This window comes from Columba livia, chromosome 1 (genome assembly GCF_036013475.1).
Source record: "Columba livia isolate bColLiv1 breed racing homer chromosome 1, bColLiv1.pat.W.v2, whole genome shotgun sequence".
Lineage (NCBI taxonomy): Eukaryota > Metazoa > Chordata > Aves > Columbiformes > Columbidae > Columba > Columba livia.
In genome coordinates this window covers 105,583,591-105,604,483 of record NC_088602.1, presented here as the reverse complement: position 1 = coordinate 105,604,483, position 20,893 = coordinate 105,583,591, and the positions used below count along the sequence as shown (strand labels likewise).

Genomic DNA, 20,893 nt, shown 5'->3' with positions numbered 1-20,893 from the left:
CCTCACTATAAACCTCCCTTCCTTTGCTGTGCATGTCTGAGAAACTGCTAATGATTGATATGATAGCAGTGCTGTCATTCTTTTTAACTAAAAAAAAAAAAAAAAGTCATTTTTATTCGAGGTATTTTAATAGAGTCCCATTAAGGCTGTATTGCTGACTGCAGTATTGGCATGAAGGGCTCTCACTGAGCTGTGCCCAGGAATTAAGAAGTCAGGAAATCGGCTGCTGCATTGCAAAAGTACCTTGTGTGACACAGTATCTCCTGATTGGGGGGATCATTACTGCTATTATGACTCGACTTGCGTAGGAATTTTAAATTTCATCTGAATGTCAGTAATAACCCTCTTAGCAAATTATCCTGAATAAAATCACGAAGGCATTTTATATAATAGGTGTTGAATTACTGGATAGATTTGCTAATTAAATACTCTTTGTTCTGCTGCAGTTGACATTACAGGGTAAGATCTTGAACAATTATTCTCAACAGCTGTACTTTGTTAAGGGAAAAATTAACTACAAAGTTTATTTTTTTTCTACACTTGAAGTTGGCAGATTTTTGAAATGTGCTTGAAAAAAATTTCATCATCCAATTGGTAATGAGAAGATAAATATGCAGGTGTTGCTGTGAAATCAGATAACTACCAACTGCCTTATTAATGAATTTAGCAAGGCTTTATAACCTTGTGTTTTGTAGCTGTTGGCACTTACAAGTGATCTCCTGTCAGATTATGTAGCACTAGCATATGCCAGTCACTTGATGAAGCAAACTCGTCTGTGACCCTCTTGTAATTACATCCAGTGCTGTCCTTGGAGACTATTGAGAAATGGTTTTGCACAGCCAAACAATTTGTTTGGTAGGGGGTAATCGTATTTGGGAAAAAAAAAAAACAAACAAAAAACAAACAAAAAAAACCCAAACAAAACCAAAAGCAACTATTAATAGCGTCATTTCAGAGAATTAAGTAGAAAATGCCAGAGATTATCAAGGGAAAAAATGGTAGGCCTTCTTTCATTTTACATGTAAACTCGTCATTTCTCTGTCCAACTTTTAGTTTTCTTTCGGGCACTCCCATTTGCTTTTGGAGTACTAAGGGAAAGGTACATCCTTTCTGTGTAGGAGTTAGCTAGTAAGTGAGAGAAGGGCGGGAGGGTGAATAAGTTGGAATTCTGATTACAGTATATGAAATTTGATGTCGTGTGCCAGTGATACATATCTTTAGAATAATTTCAAAACTCCATAGAAAGGTGCTATAGTGGTGCCGTCTGAAATACTCACAAGAAGATGAATAGGGGTGGAATATATTTTTTAAGGTTCTGATTAAAATGTGCGTCTGAGTACCTATGGCCTAGAGTGAATCGGCAGTTAAGATTAACCATTTTCCTTTTGTCTACGTAGAAGATTGAGGCCAGCTTAGCGTTTTGCAGTTTGGGACTTTAACTTAAGCAGAGTTCAGGCATCACAATGAGTACCTAGTTTGCAGCAACAGTGTATTGTCTTTAAAGTAACCTGGTGTTTTGAACTTGACCCAAAGTGTGTAAATCCCTAGGGATACATATATGCTTGGAAAATAACCCTGATAAGGGCATTCGTTGTGAGAAAGCTGTGTCAGAATTCCATCGTGGTGTGGAACCTAACCTTGCCTTAACTGCCTTGAAGGGAACGGTATATAATGTTTCCTTAGTTTATGTCTTTAGACTTTGGGAGAATGAGTCCATCCTTAGCTGCATTTCTCTTTGAAGATGAAAGTGGCTAGAAAACCTGTCTGAATAGGAACTACGTTGAAACAGAATATCAAGTCTGCTAAGTCAAGCATTGCAAAGCTAAGAATACCAGGGGAATATAGCTTTCGATGCTTAATTCTGTGGTGCATCATTTAAAACAAACTGAAAAAGCATAATGGGGCATCATACTTCAGTATTCATCACTGTGGTTATCTAAAGGTTCAGAATGCTGTTAATGTTGAAGGAATGACAGTGTTGTCATCCTGTCCATGCACTGTTACGTAGAGATGGACATTTCACCTTTGTTTCAGAATTGCTTGCTGCAGTAGTCAAGATCACAATGCTTAAGATTCTTTGATTCATTTTAGGCTCCTTGGCTGTGTGAAAGTCATGAGATTTCTCTCCCACTGAGCCCTTCCCTGTTCATCCTTTCTTTCCTCATCCCTGCTGATTTCTACTACTCAGCTCACTGTCACAGACTTCTTGACTACAGGTTATAGTTCTGCCTTTTTGGTAAATATGGCCAAGGAGTACTGCAATTTAATGTATGAAAAATAATAAATTGAATAACCTATAGTCTAAGTTTTAATATGACCTGTTAAAATAGCATGTTGCCTGACTGTCTTTAAAGCTAGACTACCAAAGTGTCCATATTCACCTAACAGACTCTGATCTATCGTTGCTGTAACAAGTGATTCGAAGTAATCCTCTTTAAGAAAATTAGAAGTGTAAATGTGTACAAGTAGCAGGACTAGCTGAAACAGAACTGAGGTTTATGCTGAGTGGGGATGGAAAGGAGAGAAGCCAGGGAACTGGAACTAACCAGGTGGAATCTGGAGCTGTGTGTCAGAGCACCAGGATGCTGACAAGGAAGGAAACGGGCAAGACAGTAGAAACACGGCCAGGTGACTGAAGGGACAGACCAGATGTTGCTTCTCATGCAGCTGTGCAAACTTCACCAAGCCTTTGCTGCTGCAGCAGCTACATTTTTTGGTGGTCAGACTAGTTTTATTTTGGCTTTTCTGTGCTACAGCCATGCCTGTGGCTTCAGATGGTGTGCTCTTCCCACCCTCTCCACTATGCTCACCAGTGTCAGAGATGGAAGTGGTAGCCTACTTGTGTGAGGTGTCTACAGCTATTTATAAGGTTCAGAGAGTTGCTACTCAGAGCATTCAGGACACAAACAAATCTTGTTACGCCTGGATTTTCCCAGCGATTCAGTATCTGTATCCTATCTCTATGATAGTTCTGGTTTCCCTAAGTAGTTTGCTTTTTGAAGACTAATTTTGATATCATTACAAGAGTAATCCACCTTTTGACTAGGTTCTTGTTAAGCAAGCACTATCCAGACTACTGAGTAAGGCAGGTTATATATTATGTATCAATTAAAATATTATATATTCTATATATATTATATCAACAGATAAGATAATGGAGATGAAGAAAACGACCGACCTAAATTACTGAAAGAGGCTTAATTTTGGCACTTCCCGATTAGGTTTTATTTGAGCATTTGAGTCAATGTTCTTTTTTTCCTTAGGGAAAATGTGTTTGTGCACATGCAATTTTGAGATTTGTTTTAATCTTGTTTTAGGGGAGTTAATAATAGCATTAATACAAGGTCAGATGAGAATTTACTCATGTAATAAGAGTATTGAGGTAACTATGTGTTGCCAGGAGAGAGGTGTTTTGCTTTGTTTTGAAAGGTGAGAGCATTTGGAGTTAGCAACCTAATGGATATGTTTGCATGTATTAGCTTGTAATTATATCATACGCTAATCTTTGATTATTTTTTTTTATTTCAGATTTTGATGCATACCAAGGAGATGGTGCAAAAGGTAATGCTGAGCATTTTCATTAAACAACAACCCTTAAAGAGCACACCTGGTGAAATTTTTTTATTCTGGGAGAACTATAACCCAAACAGACCTGAAATCACTTCTTAGGATGCCTGGTTTACAAATGTAATCCTTCCTAATGGATTATAGCTTTTTTTCTTTTCCTACCACAGATATGATCTGGCCCCTGCTTGAAGCCTATGTGCGACTATTTCAAGCAAATTAGCAACAGTGCTAATTAGAGTTTACTCATAGACCTGTTACACCGTGTGTTATAGTGTTTTATTACGGTTTACTTTTTGGCATACTTTAAACTCTGTGACGGTGGTTTTTTGACTGTATGGAATTTAACATGGACATAGCCATGTTCAGGTTTTTACAGCTGCATTGATTTTTCTACTGCTGAAGACATCAGGTTTTTGTTTTGTTGGTGTGGGGTTTTTTTGTTTGTTTGTTGTTTGGCTTTTGTGTGTATGTGTTTGTTGTTGTTTTGGTTGGCTGGTTGGTTTTGTTTTGTTTTGTTTTCCCCCCAAGTTAATATTATGTAATTGGATGCATCTGCCCATTTTTTTTGGGTGACATTTACTGGTGTTGACAATTTTTCTTTTCACCTTTTTTCTTCCTATGCCTTTCATATGCACCTCAGGCTTTTTTACGTGCTTCAATTTGTCCAGAGTTTGCTCCATTATCCCAGCAGTCTGGCTGGTGTTTGAACACAATCTTTTCCAAGTAGGGCATTTGAATTGTTACAAGGATCACAATGAGAGATGATATGAAGGGCAGAGTGTCACTCAGAGAGAAGGATTCGAGGAGGTGTTTGTGTTTATCTCCAGGTGTAATTGTTCAGCGGTTCAACCAAGGGATACAAAACTTGTGGGTCATAGTAGGTAGATTCTTACCCAAAAGGAGTTCCTTGTTCCCTAAACTATCTGCTGGATAGGGGAGGACTAGCACAGGTAATTAGATTACAGCAGAAGAAAAAAGGTGGGAGTGGGAAGATGGAAATATGAAGCACAATATGGAAAAGTGTAAGAGCAGCAGCCTGATCTGGACAGCACTGTGGTATTCTCGGTTACTGTATCCGGTAGTCAATGCTTTCACTAGATTTGAAATAGATTATCTAAGGTTTTTTGTTTTGTTTTAATCCAGAATGACTTTTTGTTTTAATAGTATTGCGATGGCTACAAATGGGATAGGAACCTGACTGTAGTATTACGTGTCAAGAACATTGGCTAAATGCCTTATCTGAATAGCCAGCATTTGTCCAGCAGTCTTTGAGTCTATGTGATCTTTGTGTGTCCTAGCAGTCCAAAGTTATTTCTGATTAGAGTTCCTACTGTTTCTCAAGATTAGGCTTGTTCACTGACTTACTTTTCTGGCATTCATTTAGTAAAATTTTAACTACTGATGTACACAACGGAACAGTGATTTTTTTAAAAACATAACAGTGGTTTCATTGTTCTATTTAAATTCAAGTATGTCTTAGTGAAATGTATAGACTTATCAGTAAAAGCTTTACATTTTATTGCTTTTTAGTATTTTAGGGGTAATACACAGACAGTGATCTTTTTGTATCTTGAAAATTAGATGGGACTTGAAAAAGATGGGAGTGTTTCTGTTTTCTTTTTCAAAACAAATTTGTTTCATTTAGATGAACCTTGAAGTAATTTATGGAGACACGGATTCCATTATGATAAACACTAATAGCACCAATTTGGATGAGGTATTCAAGCTGGGGAACAAGGTAAGGACTTTTTTATTTTTAAAGCTTTCCTAAATGTCTCTGTTGTAGCACTGAGTGGAGCAGATAGGATTAATAGAGGGCTTCATGGCATAAGCAGAGATTAGGCCATAGGGAAGAAGAGCTTGGCCGTGTCTGGAAGCTATGGAGTAGTAAAAGCTCAGAATGCCCAATCTTCAGGTGTAGCTACTCTGCATTTTTAGAAGTGATTAAATTAAAATGAAACATTTAATTTTATAATGAGCTTTTTTACCAATCATAAGTTACCAGGAGACTATCTGAATACTTGGTAAGCCAAAATATAAGGTACATTTCTTTCATATTAGTTCCAGTTATGATGTAAACAGAGTTTTGATTTTAATGATTTTTATTTTGACAGGAGAGGTGTCTGTCAGTTTGGTTTTGTTTAGTTATGTAATATGTATTACACTCTATGCGCCATCAGATTTCCAGTGGCAAAATAAAATATTAATTTCCAACGTATATTAGACACGGAAGAGACGTGTTTGATTAGCCATGGGTAACTGAAGATGTGGAAGTTTTGTGGCTCTCTGAAATTGCAGCAGAGAAGTGAGAAATTTTTAGGAACATTTTAAAGAAAATATATGAGAGAAGTTATTTTTGAAAGATGGAAGAAATTGTGATGAAAATGAGAGCTATGGAAGTTCTAAAAAAAAAACAAACAAAAAAAAAAAGAGGTTTTATCCAAGAGTGAGTCTGTGGGGTTTTGTGTTGTTTTTGTGGGTTTTTGTTTTGTTTGTTTGTTTATTTTGGGGGGGTTGTTTGGTTGGTTTGGGGTTTGTTTTGTTTTGTGGTTTTTGGTTTGTTGGTTTTTTTTTTTTTTTTTTTACAGTACTTCCGCCTTTGTGCTAAGTTGGTACTTTGAGAAGTAGATGCATCTCAGGAGCATGGAAAAAGGAATAATACCTTGATGTCATAACTGGGTAGCAGGAGGGCTGATGGCATGGAGGAAAGAAATCTCTCTTTTTTTTTGCTTGCCACATAAAAGACTATAATTGCAAGTGTACATATGCTAGTGTGTAAGAAGGTTTCGTTTTACTCTAGCTGTGGGTGTGTTTTCTTCTGGTTTGGTTTTTGTTCCTGCACTCCTGTACTGGCTAAACATCATAGAGGAAGAGTTAAATAATAGTTTTTACAAAGTCTGACAGGATCATCATCATAGTTTAAATACTTATGACTGATTCAGGTTTACTGAGAGAATAGGTATGTTTTTGAACTTGTTGCCTGCTTCATGATTCTTTTTAAGAGTCGAATCTTAAGCTATATTGGTTGTTTGGGGGGGGGGGGGATGGAACAACCCACAGATGTGTTTTGAATAATGTTTTCATATCATGTACTTGTTTTTATAAGTGAATAAACTTATGTATGTAAACAAGCACACACTCAAACTTAGCACCACAATTGTCAAAGTTGTGGCTCTAGTTATTCTTTCTGTGGGGGTTGGTCTCTTCTCCCAAACAGCAAGTGATAGGACAAAAGGAAATGGCCTCAGGTTGCGCCAGGAAAGGTTCAGATTGGATATTAAGAAACATTCCTTCACAGAAGGGGTTGTCAGGCATTGGAACAGGCTGCCCAGGGAAGTGGTGGAGTCACCGTCCCTGGAGGTGTTTAAAAGGTGTTTAGACGAGGTTCTTCTGGACATGGTTTAGTGGTCGACTTGGCAGTGCTGGGTTAACGGTTGGACTTGATGATCTTGAGGGTCTTTTCCAATCTAAATGATTCTGTGGTTCCATACAAAAGTGGTTATTGGGTTTCTTGGTTTGTGTGTTTCTTGGTCATTTGTTTATTCCTCAAGAAAGTGATAGTGACTTTTTTGCTAACACTTATATCCTTTAGGTTCTCCTTATTTTGCACAATTAATATAAACAATTTTCAGGATGGAGAATGGTTTCTGTCGAGAGGAACACTCTAAGAAATGTCACTGTTCTATTGCATAATAATTTCTTTCCCAAAGTTCCATGTTCAGAGATGAGGAATATTTATGTTGTATTCATGATAGTTTTGCTTTAATGCAGACTGCTTGGAAGGCACACAGGTTTAGTGCAAACAATTACTGTGAGAGTAGTTAGCGTTTGTACCCCTGTTCTGATGTAGAGTGTGAATGTATAGGTTGTCTTCAGCATTGAAGGATTCCCCTGAGTGATTAATTGTTTTTCCATTGGAGAAAATTGTCTTGTCTTCTTTCTGGATTTTCCCATCTAATGCCTTATCTCACAGGATTCTGGCTGTGTTCACTCCAGCCCTTTACCCCCCATTATTTATATCCAGGCTCCTTTTAGTCAGCAGAACTTCATATATTTCTCATTTTCTGTGCATCCTTCTCAGTCAGATTTTCTGTTATGTTCAATCCCGCGCTGTTGCTGGTTTTTAAGCACGTGATCAGTATGATTTAAAAAAAACTGAAAATACCTTAAAAAATAGCAGGAAAATATTCAGAAGAACTGTTTGGTTGCTTTCAATGAACAAAATATGAACCTTTTGGCAAAATGGTTTTGCCTTATGATGTCCTTCATAATTTATAAATATACAAGGAATATAAAACTCCTAAGGATTGACCCATATTATTAAAAGTGTTGCTAGTTCGTGCAATAGGAAGAATGGAGATCTCAATGAGAAAAACGGAATACATACATATACGGGGAAAATTTTGAGAAAAGTTTAACTCTGGTAATGCGGGCCCAAGGCTAGATAGAAAACCAATGAGATTTTATGCTGAAAGTACTGTTCCTGTCTTAGCGAGGGTATGTGTTAGATGGCAAAAGAACTTCATCTAAAACTTCAGTGAGGCATTAGAAGAGGATGGTTCATAGTTGGTGGTCTCTGACAAGAGAACTGGAGGTAATGGAGGTGTAAGAGTGTATAGAGTGATACTGAAAACCAAGGCGGAAAGTAAGTTGCAGAGGGAAGAAAATGAGTAGAACATGTGAAGACAGAACAGGATGTCTGAGGAGCAATATACAGATATTCTGTTGAAGAAAGTAAAGTAAAAATATATGAAGACAGAAAAATGCAGCTGGGGAACTTTTAGCCAAGCCAGTAGGTGGGCGAATGTGTGCAGGCACCAAAGGTGGTTGTTGAAGATACGTGGCTGTGTTGAGATGCTGCACTTCTGTCTTCTTAGAATAGAGGTAAGAGATGTGGAGCAACTTGATGTTTGGCACTATTAAGACAATGTATCAAGTGCAGTTTCAGGCTTTTGTATGTGGAGAAGATATAACCTGCGTGTAGAAAAATGGCACCTTTTCCTCTCCAAGAAATCAGGCTATAGAAAATGTAGGCGTGTTATGGGGAAGAGTATAAATACACACTTGCACATCTGTGCATGATTTTCCTAACATAAACAGGGCTCTGGTCTGCAGTGATAGTTCTCCCTCCCCTCCCTGGATTAGGGAGGAAAAAAAAGTGTCTTTGTAAGGCGTCTCTTTTCATAAAGCGATTTCCATATCCTGTCTAAATGACTGTCTTTTGTTTGCTTAATTTATGTGAGAAGCTAGGAGGAGTGCATGGTGGCATGGTGGCTCATGGCACAGTCGTTGGAACTAGATAATCTTGTAAGGCTCCTTCCAAGCCAAACCATTCTGTGATTCTCTGAGTAGTTGCCCTAGTAAAATGGGCTGGAGTCAGTCACAAGCAAGGTCACAGACAGTCCCATGCTTCTCTGCCCTGCTTAGTTTTGGTAGGGAGTTGGATATACCAGGCTGTAAATCCTGAAGAAGCCAATGGGTGAACTGTTATTTTAGTAGTACCTGATACTTACTACTGTCTACTTAATTTCATAGTTAATGATGTATCTGATGAGTCTTTAAAATGTGCATGCAAACACACAGAGTGCGATGTCACTTGCTTTAAAACTCAACTTCCATCTAGAAATGTATAATTCTTGAGTTTGTCAATAATTATTAAGGTGTTGGACTTTATTTTAATGTTGGCGCATTCACAGATCAAAAGTGAAGTGAACAAGCTCTACAAATTGTTGGAAATCGATATTGATGGAGTCTTTAAGTCCTTGCTACTGCTGAAGAAGAAGAAATATGCTGCTCTTACTGTGGAACCAACAGGAGATGGGAAATATGTAACTAAACAAGAACTGAAAGGACTGGACATCGTCCGAAGAGACTGGTGTGATCTTGCAAAAGAGACTGGAAAGTGAGTTTCTTTGTGGCATTGTCCTCTTTGTTCTGTTTCAAAACAATACACGCCTCATAAATGTTCAATATCATTTGCATTTGAGTTGTCACAATTTTGTATATAAAGTTTAATAAACCACAGCTGAAATCTTGTAAAAATGGTAGGTGCTATCTGCATTTGGAGTCATAGGGTTTAGGTCAGATTTTTTTTTTTCAAAGATGGATAAAGAAGCTGGTGATCAGCTCTGTCAGCATTCTCTAATAAAGCTGGAAGTGCACAGGGGGCAACCTGAGGAGATGATCCCTTCCCCAGAGGCTGTTTCTCTTCTGTTTTTCAAATGAGACTCTTGTGATCCTTCATTATGATGGATATTGGATTGATCATTTATTGATTGTCATCACACAGGACATTTTCATACTTAAATTCAATAGAGGTAATACATTTAGCACTGTAGAAGGAAAACTGGAGTGGGTGGAGAGATGGTCATCTGGCGGCTGACTCAGATTGAGTACTGCCTCTAGAAAACTTAAGTTGTGGTCCAAATGTGTCAAAAACTGAATAAGTTTTTACATCTGTAAAAATATACCACACACTTACTGTTCTTAAGACTTGCATTTTCTAAGAAAAGATGCATCATAATAGAAGCAAATTTTTCCAAGTTAGGAATGTATTAGTAATTAAAGCTATACAAGTGTTTGAGAGTGTTCTTTAGTGACTAACTCTTCTGCAGCTGGCAGATCTTCCAACCACATTTTACAGAAATAGGCAAGACTTTGCTTACTTTATATGTTCTCCCCCATCATAAGATACCTGCTGTGGAGTATTAAATAGCAAAATGAAATGGGAGCAGAAAATAGAAACCAGTTGCACTCAACAATTCCAAATCAATGTTTAACATTAGTAGTATTTACAATAGTTTGCTTTTAGTAAAATAAGTAAATAAATAAAACACAACATGAAATATCCTGGCAAATTTCTGTAAATTTTGTACCAGACTTCATCCTGAGGCTCTTTAATTTCTAGAGGTAACCCAGGGGAAGAGAGGATTGTGCTTAATGGTTTGGTTTTGTGTATCTTAAGCTTTTCTTCATTTCTGGACTGTTTTTACAGCTATATAATTAGTCAGATTCTTTCTGATCAGCCCCGAGACATAATCGTGGAAAACATTCAAAGGCGGCTTATAGAAATTGGAGAAAATGTGATCAATGGCCAGATCCCAGTAAATCAGTTTGAAATAAACAAGGTAAATTATGTCTTCGCTCTTTCTTGTCTCAGAAAAACTTTACTGTTTTTGAATATATTGACAGCTGATAAAAATATTTTTAATCCTTATGATGCTGTGAAATATCAGGGGTTTTATTAGATACTGAATAGCATGGAACGTACTGTAAAGATCCTACAATATGAGAAAAAACACCTTGTGGTGCTAAAGGCTTTGTGTCTTGCCCTATCCTGCTGTCTCCCCCACAGACTCTGCACTTTGAGAATGACACGCTAGCTCATGCTTTTCGCAGTTGTCACACGAATGTTAGAGAAATCAGTGATTGATTTTTTAATTTTATTTTATTTTTAAGTGGTTGACTTAAAAAAGACTGTTCTGATGCAGATATTCTAAGAGTTCTTAGTATCCCAGTAAAAAATATATATGGAATAATTTTCCCTTCAAATGCTGAATGTTCCTCTCTTTTGCTATTTGGAAAAAAAATGTATTTCACTATTAAGTCAAATATATAAGTTGCTTCTAAGAACTGGGATGATGGAAAATATTTAAATGCATTTTTTATTTTATGTAAATTAAGATCTCTTTGTGAAATCTTAGTAGTATGAGATACATGAAAATATTTAAATCCAGTTATATCCTCTTGCCACAGAGCTTGTTAAATACATTTCGCTAGTTGGTATTCAGATTTATTTTTATGACCTGAACTGGTGGAGGGGTAAGAGGGTAATCTCTGGCTGTATTTTTGTATTTTGTATAATGTTTTCATCTTCAATTTAATTTTAAAGCAATTGCATTGTATCTGTAACTGGTTTGAACTGTTGTGCTTTTAATGTAACGCATTTTTCAGACAGTAGTTGTAAAAGCATCCTCTCTTTTATTGATAATAACATTTTTAAAGTGTGAAGGATTAGTACCTAGACCTTAATGTCTGGAAAATACCTTTATTACGATTTTTTTCATCTTTTTTTTTGTGTTGCAAATGTACTTGTGAACAGTAGATGGATTAAGATAGCTACAAATGTAATCCTGTCTTTTAAAGTTCCAGGTCGTCCATCACTGAGTAAAATACTTTTCTAATAGTTATGTTTCTGTTTCCTCCTTTGATCTCTTAGGCATTGACAAAAGATCCACAGGATTATCCTGACAAAAAAAGTTTGCCACATGTGCATGTTGCCATGTGGATAAACTCTCAAGGAGGCCGAAAGGTGAAGGCAGGAGACACAGTGTCATATATCATTTGTCAGGTAAAAATGTCTTTATTTATAGCTAAACACTAGGTATTGTTTTGAGAGATGGCAAAGAAAACCAGCTCAACTCCTGGAAAAAAAAGTTTTGGCATTTCTTTGTAGTGAGGTTATGTTATAGTTTAAAATAGTCGCTTTTCTGTATTAAGTGTAGTTTTATGGAGCCAGAAAGAACCATTGTGATCAGCTTAGCTCGTGTGACTGTTTCCATATAGTAACTGATAAAATTTCCCTGAATAAATTTCTGTTTGGAACAAGGACTATTTTTAAGAAAAATATCCAATCTTTGTTTTAAGGAGAAGAAAATTCTGGGGCTGAAGAACCTGTCATTCTAGGAAAGCCAACTGGTGGTGGTGGTGGTCAAATAGTGTCATTGTTATTTCCAGTCTCAACCTAGTCACTGGGTCTGGCTGTACCTCTGTTGAGTAGACTGGGAAATTTGATAAACTTTCTGTTTTCAGGTGTTTACGCTATAAATGCTTATCGTTATCTCACAAATATGTACTTTACTTTAGGTTTGCTACTAAAAAAAGTGTAGGTTGGGTTAGATGGACCAAGGGATCTCTTATGCTAAACTGATGGCCTTGGCAATGTGACTTCTACAGTGGAGCTCTATTTCAGCTCCTTCATTGTTCAAAATTGGAAAATATCATTTGAGAGTTCTTAGCCTGGCATGATGAAGCTGCCAAGACTCTGAAAGCTGGGCCATGGGTATGGCTGAGCAATGGCACAATACAAGAAAAGAATGTACTTGTTGAAAGAAGGGAGCTGAAGAAATTGCATTGTAATTATTTTTGTGAAGCAGCTGGATGAGCTGAATAGTCCTAAATTAATTTTGTTCTGAATACTAAGTTGTCTGAAAGGAGTAGGAGGGACCAGTGGCTTGCAGTCTGTCTTTATTAGCGATGGGTTTTCAGTCCATGGTTGCTGACCCTGTTGAAGCCAGTAGCATGTCTTAACTGAAAAATGAAGGTGTCATATATTAATGCACTGGTTCTATTTTCCTTTTAAAAAGGAAAGAAGAGACTATACTTAGCAAAAAATAGGCTGTGGTACTTTCCCCCACCACATCCACATTAAAGTTTACTTCTCTCACTGAGTGCTTGCTAAAATACTGCTGCTTTAAGATTTCTGACACACATTAAAAGTAAAATTTCCTAGTGTAATTCCGGACTGGGAATACAATTTTACAGACTGAATGAGTTATGTTTTTCAGAAGAGTACCATCTTCTTAGAGTTGATATTTAATTCTTCAATGAATACTGTTTCCAATTTAATTCTTTCCTTCCCAAATTGAATTATTTTCTTCTTACCTTCCTCTTTCAAGTTGGAGAAGAATGTAATATATACTATAACCTCTGAGTGAAGTTTCTCTCTTGACTTGAGATGTCACCATGTGTTTCTTTCAGTATTTCTATATATTTCAGAATTTGCTCTTTCGAATCGATACTATTGCCTCTGTTCTTTTCTTGCATGCCAATGAAAGGTGGTCCATTCTCTGAACATTCATGTTGTTTCTTTACAGAACCAAAGAATATAAATTTCGTAGCAAAACAGATACAGTTTTGCTATATAGGACTTAGGATTTGCTTGTTGTGCAAAATGATAATGCTGGTTCAGTACAAAGTGAATCCAAAATGCACGTCCTCCGCGTATTTTTAACTGGGCTGATAGTTACAATGTGTTGTCATTGTGCATTTCAGAATTGACAGATGGGACTGTTTACTCTGTCTACTCTTACTGATTTGCACGTGTAGGCTGCAATAATACAAGCTGGATTTACATTCTTGAACTTGCTAGTTGATGCCAGCATCAGCAATGCTGTCTTGTTTTTGGTTTTTTTTTCACTACCGCTGGATTTGTATTGGATGCATAATACATCAACCAAAAGAAGAGTGATTGTGTAACAATTTAGCATTAAAGTAATGCATAATATTTGAAGCCTGATCCCTTGTATAGACTAAATGTGGTTTTTACTTTTTTCACACCTTTTTTCTTATGTGTCTCCTGTCTTAGGATGGATCAGATCTCAGTGCCAGCCAGCGCGCATATGCTCCAGAACAGTTGCAAAAGCAAGGCAATCTTACTATTGATACTCAGTACTATCTGTCACAACAGATACATCCAGTAGTTGCTAGAATATGTGAGCCCATAGAGGGAATTGATTCTGTTCTTATTGCAACGTGGTTAGGTAAGTATTCTAAATTCAGTTTATTTAAAGAGTTATAAGAAACAAAGCGAGAAGTTTTAATATATGTTTCTTAACAGAAGTGGTTCCCAAAATCAGTCTTTTTACAAGAAACAATAGCTTGTGTTACACAGTCTACAGAAAGGAGTTTGGATTCTAAGTGTTTTTCCATAACTTTTGCAGAATACCATTTTTCAGAAGATGCTCATTAACATGAACTTAGTCTTTTAATCCTTGTTCAGAGTTGCAAAAATCCACTGTTCATAAATGACAGTACTCTTACATGTCTTTGAGATTTTCATAAGTTACTAAAATAGTTCTAGAGTGTGCATCTAGAACTAGCATTTTTCCAGGGAGAAACTCTAGCATCTCTAGCATCTTCCCAGGGAGAAATGAGTCATAGTTACAATGAAAGGATACACGTTTTAATTAGGGTATAAGTGAAGACTTTTGTTTGCTAGAACTGACCTAGTGGATAATAGAAACATAAAACCTTACTAACATTCTTTGTTTCTACATATGGAACAGGCACGTGGCCCAAAAAGAAGTGCTGTAAAAATGTGACTAATGCTAGTGACCCACAGAATCACCAGTTTTTATTCAAATGAGCAGCAAGGAATTGCTCTTGTTAGAGGTGGAGAGGATGTCAAAGGAATTAGAGATTTTTCTGCCCAACCCTGATTGCCTCTGTCTTCTCCACTCGCTAGCCTTCTTACCTGTAAAGAAGTAGAGGTGTTGAAAAAATGTTAATAATTCTGTCAGGTCTGTTTCCATGAAAATACAATGTGTGTGTAATCCTTTTAGTGTTTCCTCCGTAAAAGTGATTCCCAGCAGAGATGATTGATTTCCTTGATAAAGAAAAATTTTGTGATCTCTACTCAACATCTAGTTCATTATTTTTAAAATTGTTACTCAAGGACACAGAAAAAGCTGTTAATCTTGCTAGTTCATGAGCTCTTGACAAGACTGTCCTCTCCCACAAGAAGACTTTTTTAGAGAGTTGCACTATGTCAGTTTAATAATCTCCTGTTCCATGCTGTGCTCGTGTCTATAGGAAGTTCAGACCTGCAGAAATTATTTTGTTCAGAATTTTGGAACACCCGAAGGAAAAGTTAGTCTTCAGCATTTTGTGTTTAGGTAATGGCCAAGATCCACAATTTGGTCCCTTAAAACCAACCAGCCGTGTGTTGCCTGTTGGGAATGTTCTCCTGGGACACTGCATCTCTGTAACTTCCTTACTGACAGCGGGTTCTGCTCATGATGAGCTCGCAGTTTGCACTTAAAATGCATGCAAGTACGTTCCTGTCTCTTGCTTCTCAAGAAGGGTGACAGCTACAAAAGATCTTAGTCTCCCAAGACAGTCTGTATAATGTGTATGTTTTTCCATCTTCATTTCCAAGTTGTCCATTAAAAAAAAAAAGAAGAAGGAAGGAACAGGAATTTTGCTTTTTCCGAGAGCATGAGCAGCATACCCGTATACCCTGGGTGGCTGTGAGGGTGAAGGCGTTCCATGTTGCGATGTGTCCTCAGCAGCTCTGGTGCTTTGAGGAGCTGTCAGCCCTACTTCACTCGTGCAGGCTCGCCACACAAATCATTCTGTTTACGTGGCAGGGCCTTGGTATACAACTTTCCCTTGATGTCAGAGTGGACTACGTGGTATGCCCGACTGAAAAGGTCAAGCACTCTTGGTTAGGTTGAAGCGTTTAAAATAGGCGGTAAACTTGTACTTCATTTAGGTAAAAGACAGGCAAGATTTCTGAAGCTGATTTATTTTATTTGGCAAAGATTGTTAAGTCTTGTAGAAGCAGGCTCAAATTCCGAGTTGGTCCTTATTCACCACAGGTTGAATTTTCAGAAAAGACTGGCTCCCTTCAGGCACCTAAGTTAAGTGCCCAGATCTTAAGAACTGTGTGCCACTTGATAGCGTCTACTGTTTGCAAATGCCTGTGCTGCTTTTTGTGCTACGGTACATTCAAGATGAAAATGTCTTTTATGGTCTATAATAGCATCATGCAGCTGAGAGTTTATTAATAGTCCACAATTGTTAGTCTGAAAACCTGTATGTATCTATTACAATTTTAGGTCTGAAATGTGTTCAGTTTGACCTTGCTGTGCTGTGAAAATGTTGTCTCTTTCTCCAGCTTTGTTTTCGTGGGCATGCTTAAATTGAGCTTGGGAGTAAAGTCAGGTCTTTTTCAAAACTTTTGCTTTGCTTAGGTCATTATTTACAGCACTAAATCGAAGTAATACGTAAGTCACTGCAAGCTAAACTCATCTTACAGCATTTTTATAACAGTGCTGGAGGGATAGCCAAGTGCTTTTGTTTCAAAGAAATTGAAAATAGCGAGCCTAGCTTTGCTAAAACAAGCAAACGTGAAAACTCTGCTGTTCTCTGTTGATAAGTTAGGCTTTTTTGCTTCGTATTTTCATCATGTTACACATCCAGATTCTTACCATTTTTTCCTGTCTTGTTGCAAAAAGAGCATATTTTTCTGTTCAGAAGAAGAAAGCTGGTGTTTTAGAGAATATCTAAGTGCCGTATCTGTGGACCAGAACTTGGTTACATTCTCATCGTGTCTTCCTCCGCCTGATCTAATTTTTTGTGTTGTATGTGTCTGTGTAGGGAGAATGGTTGTAGAAAAAAATATCTCAGATTCGTATCCAACAGAGTTTCTTTATGAGGCAGATATTTAATTGATGTATCACTGTGTTAGTCCAAGTAGATAAAACTGAGCTCTGCTTAGGGAAGCTTGATTTATGTAAAAATAATGAAAAGTCCTTTGTTCTGACTGTGCTCAAAGCAAGTTATTTTAAGCTGTCTTAGATGCTGAAGAACAAAAGCAAATAACCACACCTAAAAAATGCCGAGAACTTCTTAAATATCACATTTATTCGTTATGGAATCAAGCTGAAAATTACATTTTGGTTTTGGACATTGCAGGAGGTCTGCCTAGACTCTGAGAGATGGAAATTTGTTGTTCCTAAAAACAAGAACCTCATAGGCATACTCCTGCATTCACGCTCTTTTTCTTGAAGTTCTCAAGGAAAAGCAGTGACAAGATGAGGATTGTGAGGGTTACTGAAACTAAGTAAAGTGTGCAAGCTCATCAGTAATATCACTCAATAAATCTGATCGTAAACGCTTGCAGACCTTACTTGTATCACCCTGGAGATACTTACTTTTGTTTAAAAGCTATAGGTATATTGGCAGACGAAGTCTCGTAGTGTGTTTAAAGTAAGGGGGTTTTGTTAATATATAAATACTGCACTTTGCCTCAAAGAAAAATCATATCTTATTTCTGTGTTGTCAAAAGTATCAAAACGTTATGGAAGCAGAGTCATTTAACTATGGGATTTTTGTAGCTGTTATTACACGACATCATCTTTTCTGTGTTATGGAAGTTGCTGACTGCTGTCCTAGACCATGTCACGGTCTTTTGAAAGGGACACATACTGCTGCCTGACGGGTGGATGTGCACGTTGCTGCTCTGCAGATTGCTTGATGTTTCTTAGGAAGGCTATTTGATTTCTGGGAGTCATTACTGGGTCCCAGTGAGGCTTGTCATTAAGAGTGCTTCCCAGCTCTGGTTCCTCCTTCCATGCAGCGACTGCTACTCCTCGTATGGAAACCCACCACCAGCTTGAAGATATTAAGGCTTTTTTTCTTCTTCTTCTTCTTAGAGAGTCATTTAATAGGTGCCATTACTGTAATATTTTGTAGCTACCCAAACTGACCATCCTGACAGAAGTCGTGTGGGTTGTGCTTTCCTTGTGGCACACAGGAATTACATCATCTTCTGCCTTTTTTTATTGGTTTTCTCACATGGCGCAGTGAAGCAAGAGGGGAACAATGGAAATTAAGATTAAAGTAATGATGATACTTCATTATGATACAGTAATAAATGCCAGAGCTTGTGAATTTTGCTGCTTGTAGACTAGCTGGGCTTTTTTTGAGATGCTCTAGACCTGCATTAGACACCGAGACTAGCTGAAGCGCGTTGCAAGCCCTGGCAGCGCAGGAGGCCTCGCTGGAGACCCCCGGCAGAAGGCACACAGGCTTTGCAGGAGGATCTCTTTGAGGAAAAATAAAAACCCGTCCGTCTCCGGAGGGCGGGGGGGCCTTTCCCGCCCGGGGTTCGATTCACAGAGCGGGGCAGGCCCGGCCCGGGTGGAAGCGGCGGCCGCCGCCTGCAGGTGGCAGCACCGGCTGCCGTTTCCCGCCGCTCACAGGATGTCTCACGGGCAGAGGGGCGGGCGGGGAAACTTTCCGTCCTGCCCGACCGACCTGCGGCCCTCACACAAAATCCAGGGAAACCCCCCCGCCTCCACCCCGGGGCTTTGTTCAGCGGAGACACCGCCGGCTTCCTGCCCAGCGGCTGCGGTCCCGGGGCGCTCCGGGCTGCGCTGCGGGTCCCCGGGCAGAAGCGGGAAGGGGGGTGTGCCTGGAAAGACGGGGACAAAACCCACCGCAGAAGTTGTTATTTTTAATATACTGCTATTAGTAAAATTTATTTGACCTTTTTTCCTTTTTTTTTTTTTTTTTTTTTTTTGATTCTTGAGTGACCTCTTTTGCTTGCTTCTTCATAAATGATTTAGTCATTCTATTAAATAATTCAGGAACGGTTCCTGGAAGTTAAGATTATTTACTTCGGATTTTTTACTTAAAATAATTCAAAATTATTTACTTTCGTCACGCTAAGTTCAGTGGCATATTTTTAACGTTACCTTGCATGCAACCTTGCAATTTCAGTGAGGTTGGAAAGTTACCTGTGGTACAGGTAATTTAATAGCCCTGGAGATTTTTGTGTCAGAATATGTAAAAGTCCTTTTGATTTTTCTTAATGTCATGGAAAAAAACCACAAGAAGTTCAAAGAAGTTCACTGATTAGTCTCATCCTATTCATTTAAAAATTACCAAAACCAGATATTCACCCCCTGCCCCCCCATCAGATAGTCCTTTTGTTTACCAAGCGGAATAATACAACCAGTGTGACCTGGTCCAGGAGGATACCAGTCAGTGTGCTGAAATGGATTAATTGAACCAACTAACTATTGCTGAAAGGAGATAATAGATAAAATAGGTCCCAGTTACACAAGATAATTAAGGTAGGCAAGTTCTTTAAAAGCCTGATTTGTAGACGCTTTGATTTCACTGGGGCTGTTTATACACCAAAAGTTAGATGTACACTTGAATCATCACAATATTTTTCCTGCTGTTTTCTCCAGCCAAAACAGCTAAGAAAGTTCAGAGATAGGTGTGATTTAAATTCTTCTGATGAATAACTTTTTTTTTTTTCATGTGAAATTTTTACCAAATGTCCAGGTGCTTATTTGCTGAATATTAGAATACTGCAATTGTCTGAAGAAGAGAATTTATTTCCTTTTATCTTTTATTTAATGAACTACTCTGTTCTATATTTGCCTTTCGAGAAACAAACACAGGTAGATTTCTAGCTGAACTTTAATGGCATCTGTATTGGAAAGTTGCAACGATGTTTTTTTATTCTACTTCTGAACTCGCAGTAAACTGTGAATTTTTGTTTCTGTTCACCATTACCATCTTAAATCCAACCTACTGCATGCCAAGTAGATTTTTTTTCAAAATTCTAACAGTAAACACAAGTCCCCTTTCGAAACCTTTTATTAACTACCTGTGTGTCATAGAACATATTATTTGTTTTGTAAAACAGCAAGTGTATTACCAGCCCTTTAAAAAAAAAACCCAAACAACAACAACAAACAAAAAGCCCCCAAACAAACATAAAAAATAAACAACCAAACCACAAATCCACCACAATCTTTTTTGGGGAGTACCATATGTATTAAAGTGTAAAATAAGCTATTAGCAGTGTTCTTTACTTTGTTTACTCTTCCTTTTAATGAATAGTAGAGGACTGTATTAAAAGTTTGAGAACTTATTGGAGGTGAATTGTTACCGTTATTCATTGACGTTTGTTTATTTGCTAAAATTAAAATTGGGAACATTTATTATATTTTAGCAAAATCCCTATTCTAACAAGAACCAAATAAACTGATTTGGCATTGGAATTTTTCCTTGTACCTGAATTTATTTTATGATTGCAAAAGAGAAATTCAGAATAGCAATAGTAAAGTCACACATATCAAATCTTTTATGTAAAGACAATCTGTATCTGCCTGTACAACACAACTGTTTATATGTGGAATAATATTTGTCTAGTTTAACTGAATGTTGTTCCCAAACATTTTCTTTAGGACTCCCAGTACTGTATAGTAAGGTTAAGAACTGTAAAAAACCTAGCTTCACTTTCTATTTGTAATCTTTCTTGCTCTTTCTATAGTAATGATTACATTTGTTATTGAAATTTACACAAGATATGGGATAATATATGGTAATCTGTTAGTTGGCCTAATTAGTCCCCATTAAAAGTATTTTATAAGTGCTTCTCTTCTTTTTTTTTTTTTTTTTTTTTTTTAATAGTAGGTAAGCCATAGTTTTCAGAACATTTTTTTTCTGTATGGTCATATGATTAACTTTTTTTTTCCTAGTGTGTGCTGTTTGCTAGAGTTTACCAAAAAAACCCTGTAAATGGGATACATGGGCTTTTAAAAGGTTGCACATGACAAAGGATGACAAAACCCGTGGATTTTTATTAAGTTTACTTTGGCAGTCTTATTCCTAGGGCAGTGAACTTCGTGCTTGCTTGCTTATTTACTTATTTGTGGTTGAATCAGTATTTTGAGGATCTCTTTTGTGTATTCATTTGTTTAAAAATCTTGAGTTCTGGCAATCAAAAATAAAGCATTTT

At 37.5% G+C, this 20,893-nt stretch overlaps 1 protein-coding gene across 4 annotated transcripts in view; it reads left to right on the top strand.

Moving 5' to 3' along the window:
- The window catches only part of POLA1 (DNA polymerase alpha 1, catalytic subunit), a 209,440-nt gene that overhangs the window by 77,033 nt on the left and 111,514 nt on the right, over positions 1-20,893 (top strand). For all 4 annotated transcript variants that reach the window (XM_065070777.1, XM_065070769.1, XM_065070753.1 and 1 more), the window contains exons 27-32: positions 3,529-3,561; positions 5,213-5,305; positions 9,264-9,469; positions 10,562-10,694; positions 11,786-11,917; positions 13,934-14,108. In XM_065070777.1, the coding sequence (XP_064926849.1) occupies positions 3,529-3,561; positions 5,213-5,305; positions 9,264-9,469; positions 10,562-10,694; positions 11,786-11,917; positions 13,934-14,108 (772 nt within the window). The remainder of the gene's footprint in view (positions 1-3,528; positions 3,562-5,212; positions 5,306-9,263; positions 9,470-10,561; positions 10,695-11,785; positions 11,918-13,933; positions 14,109-20,893) is intronic.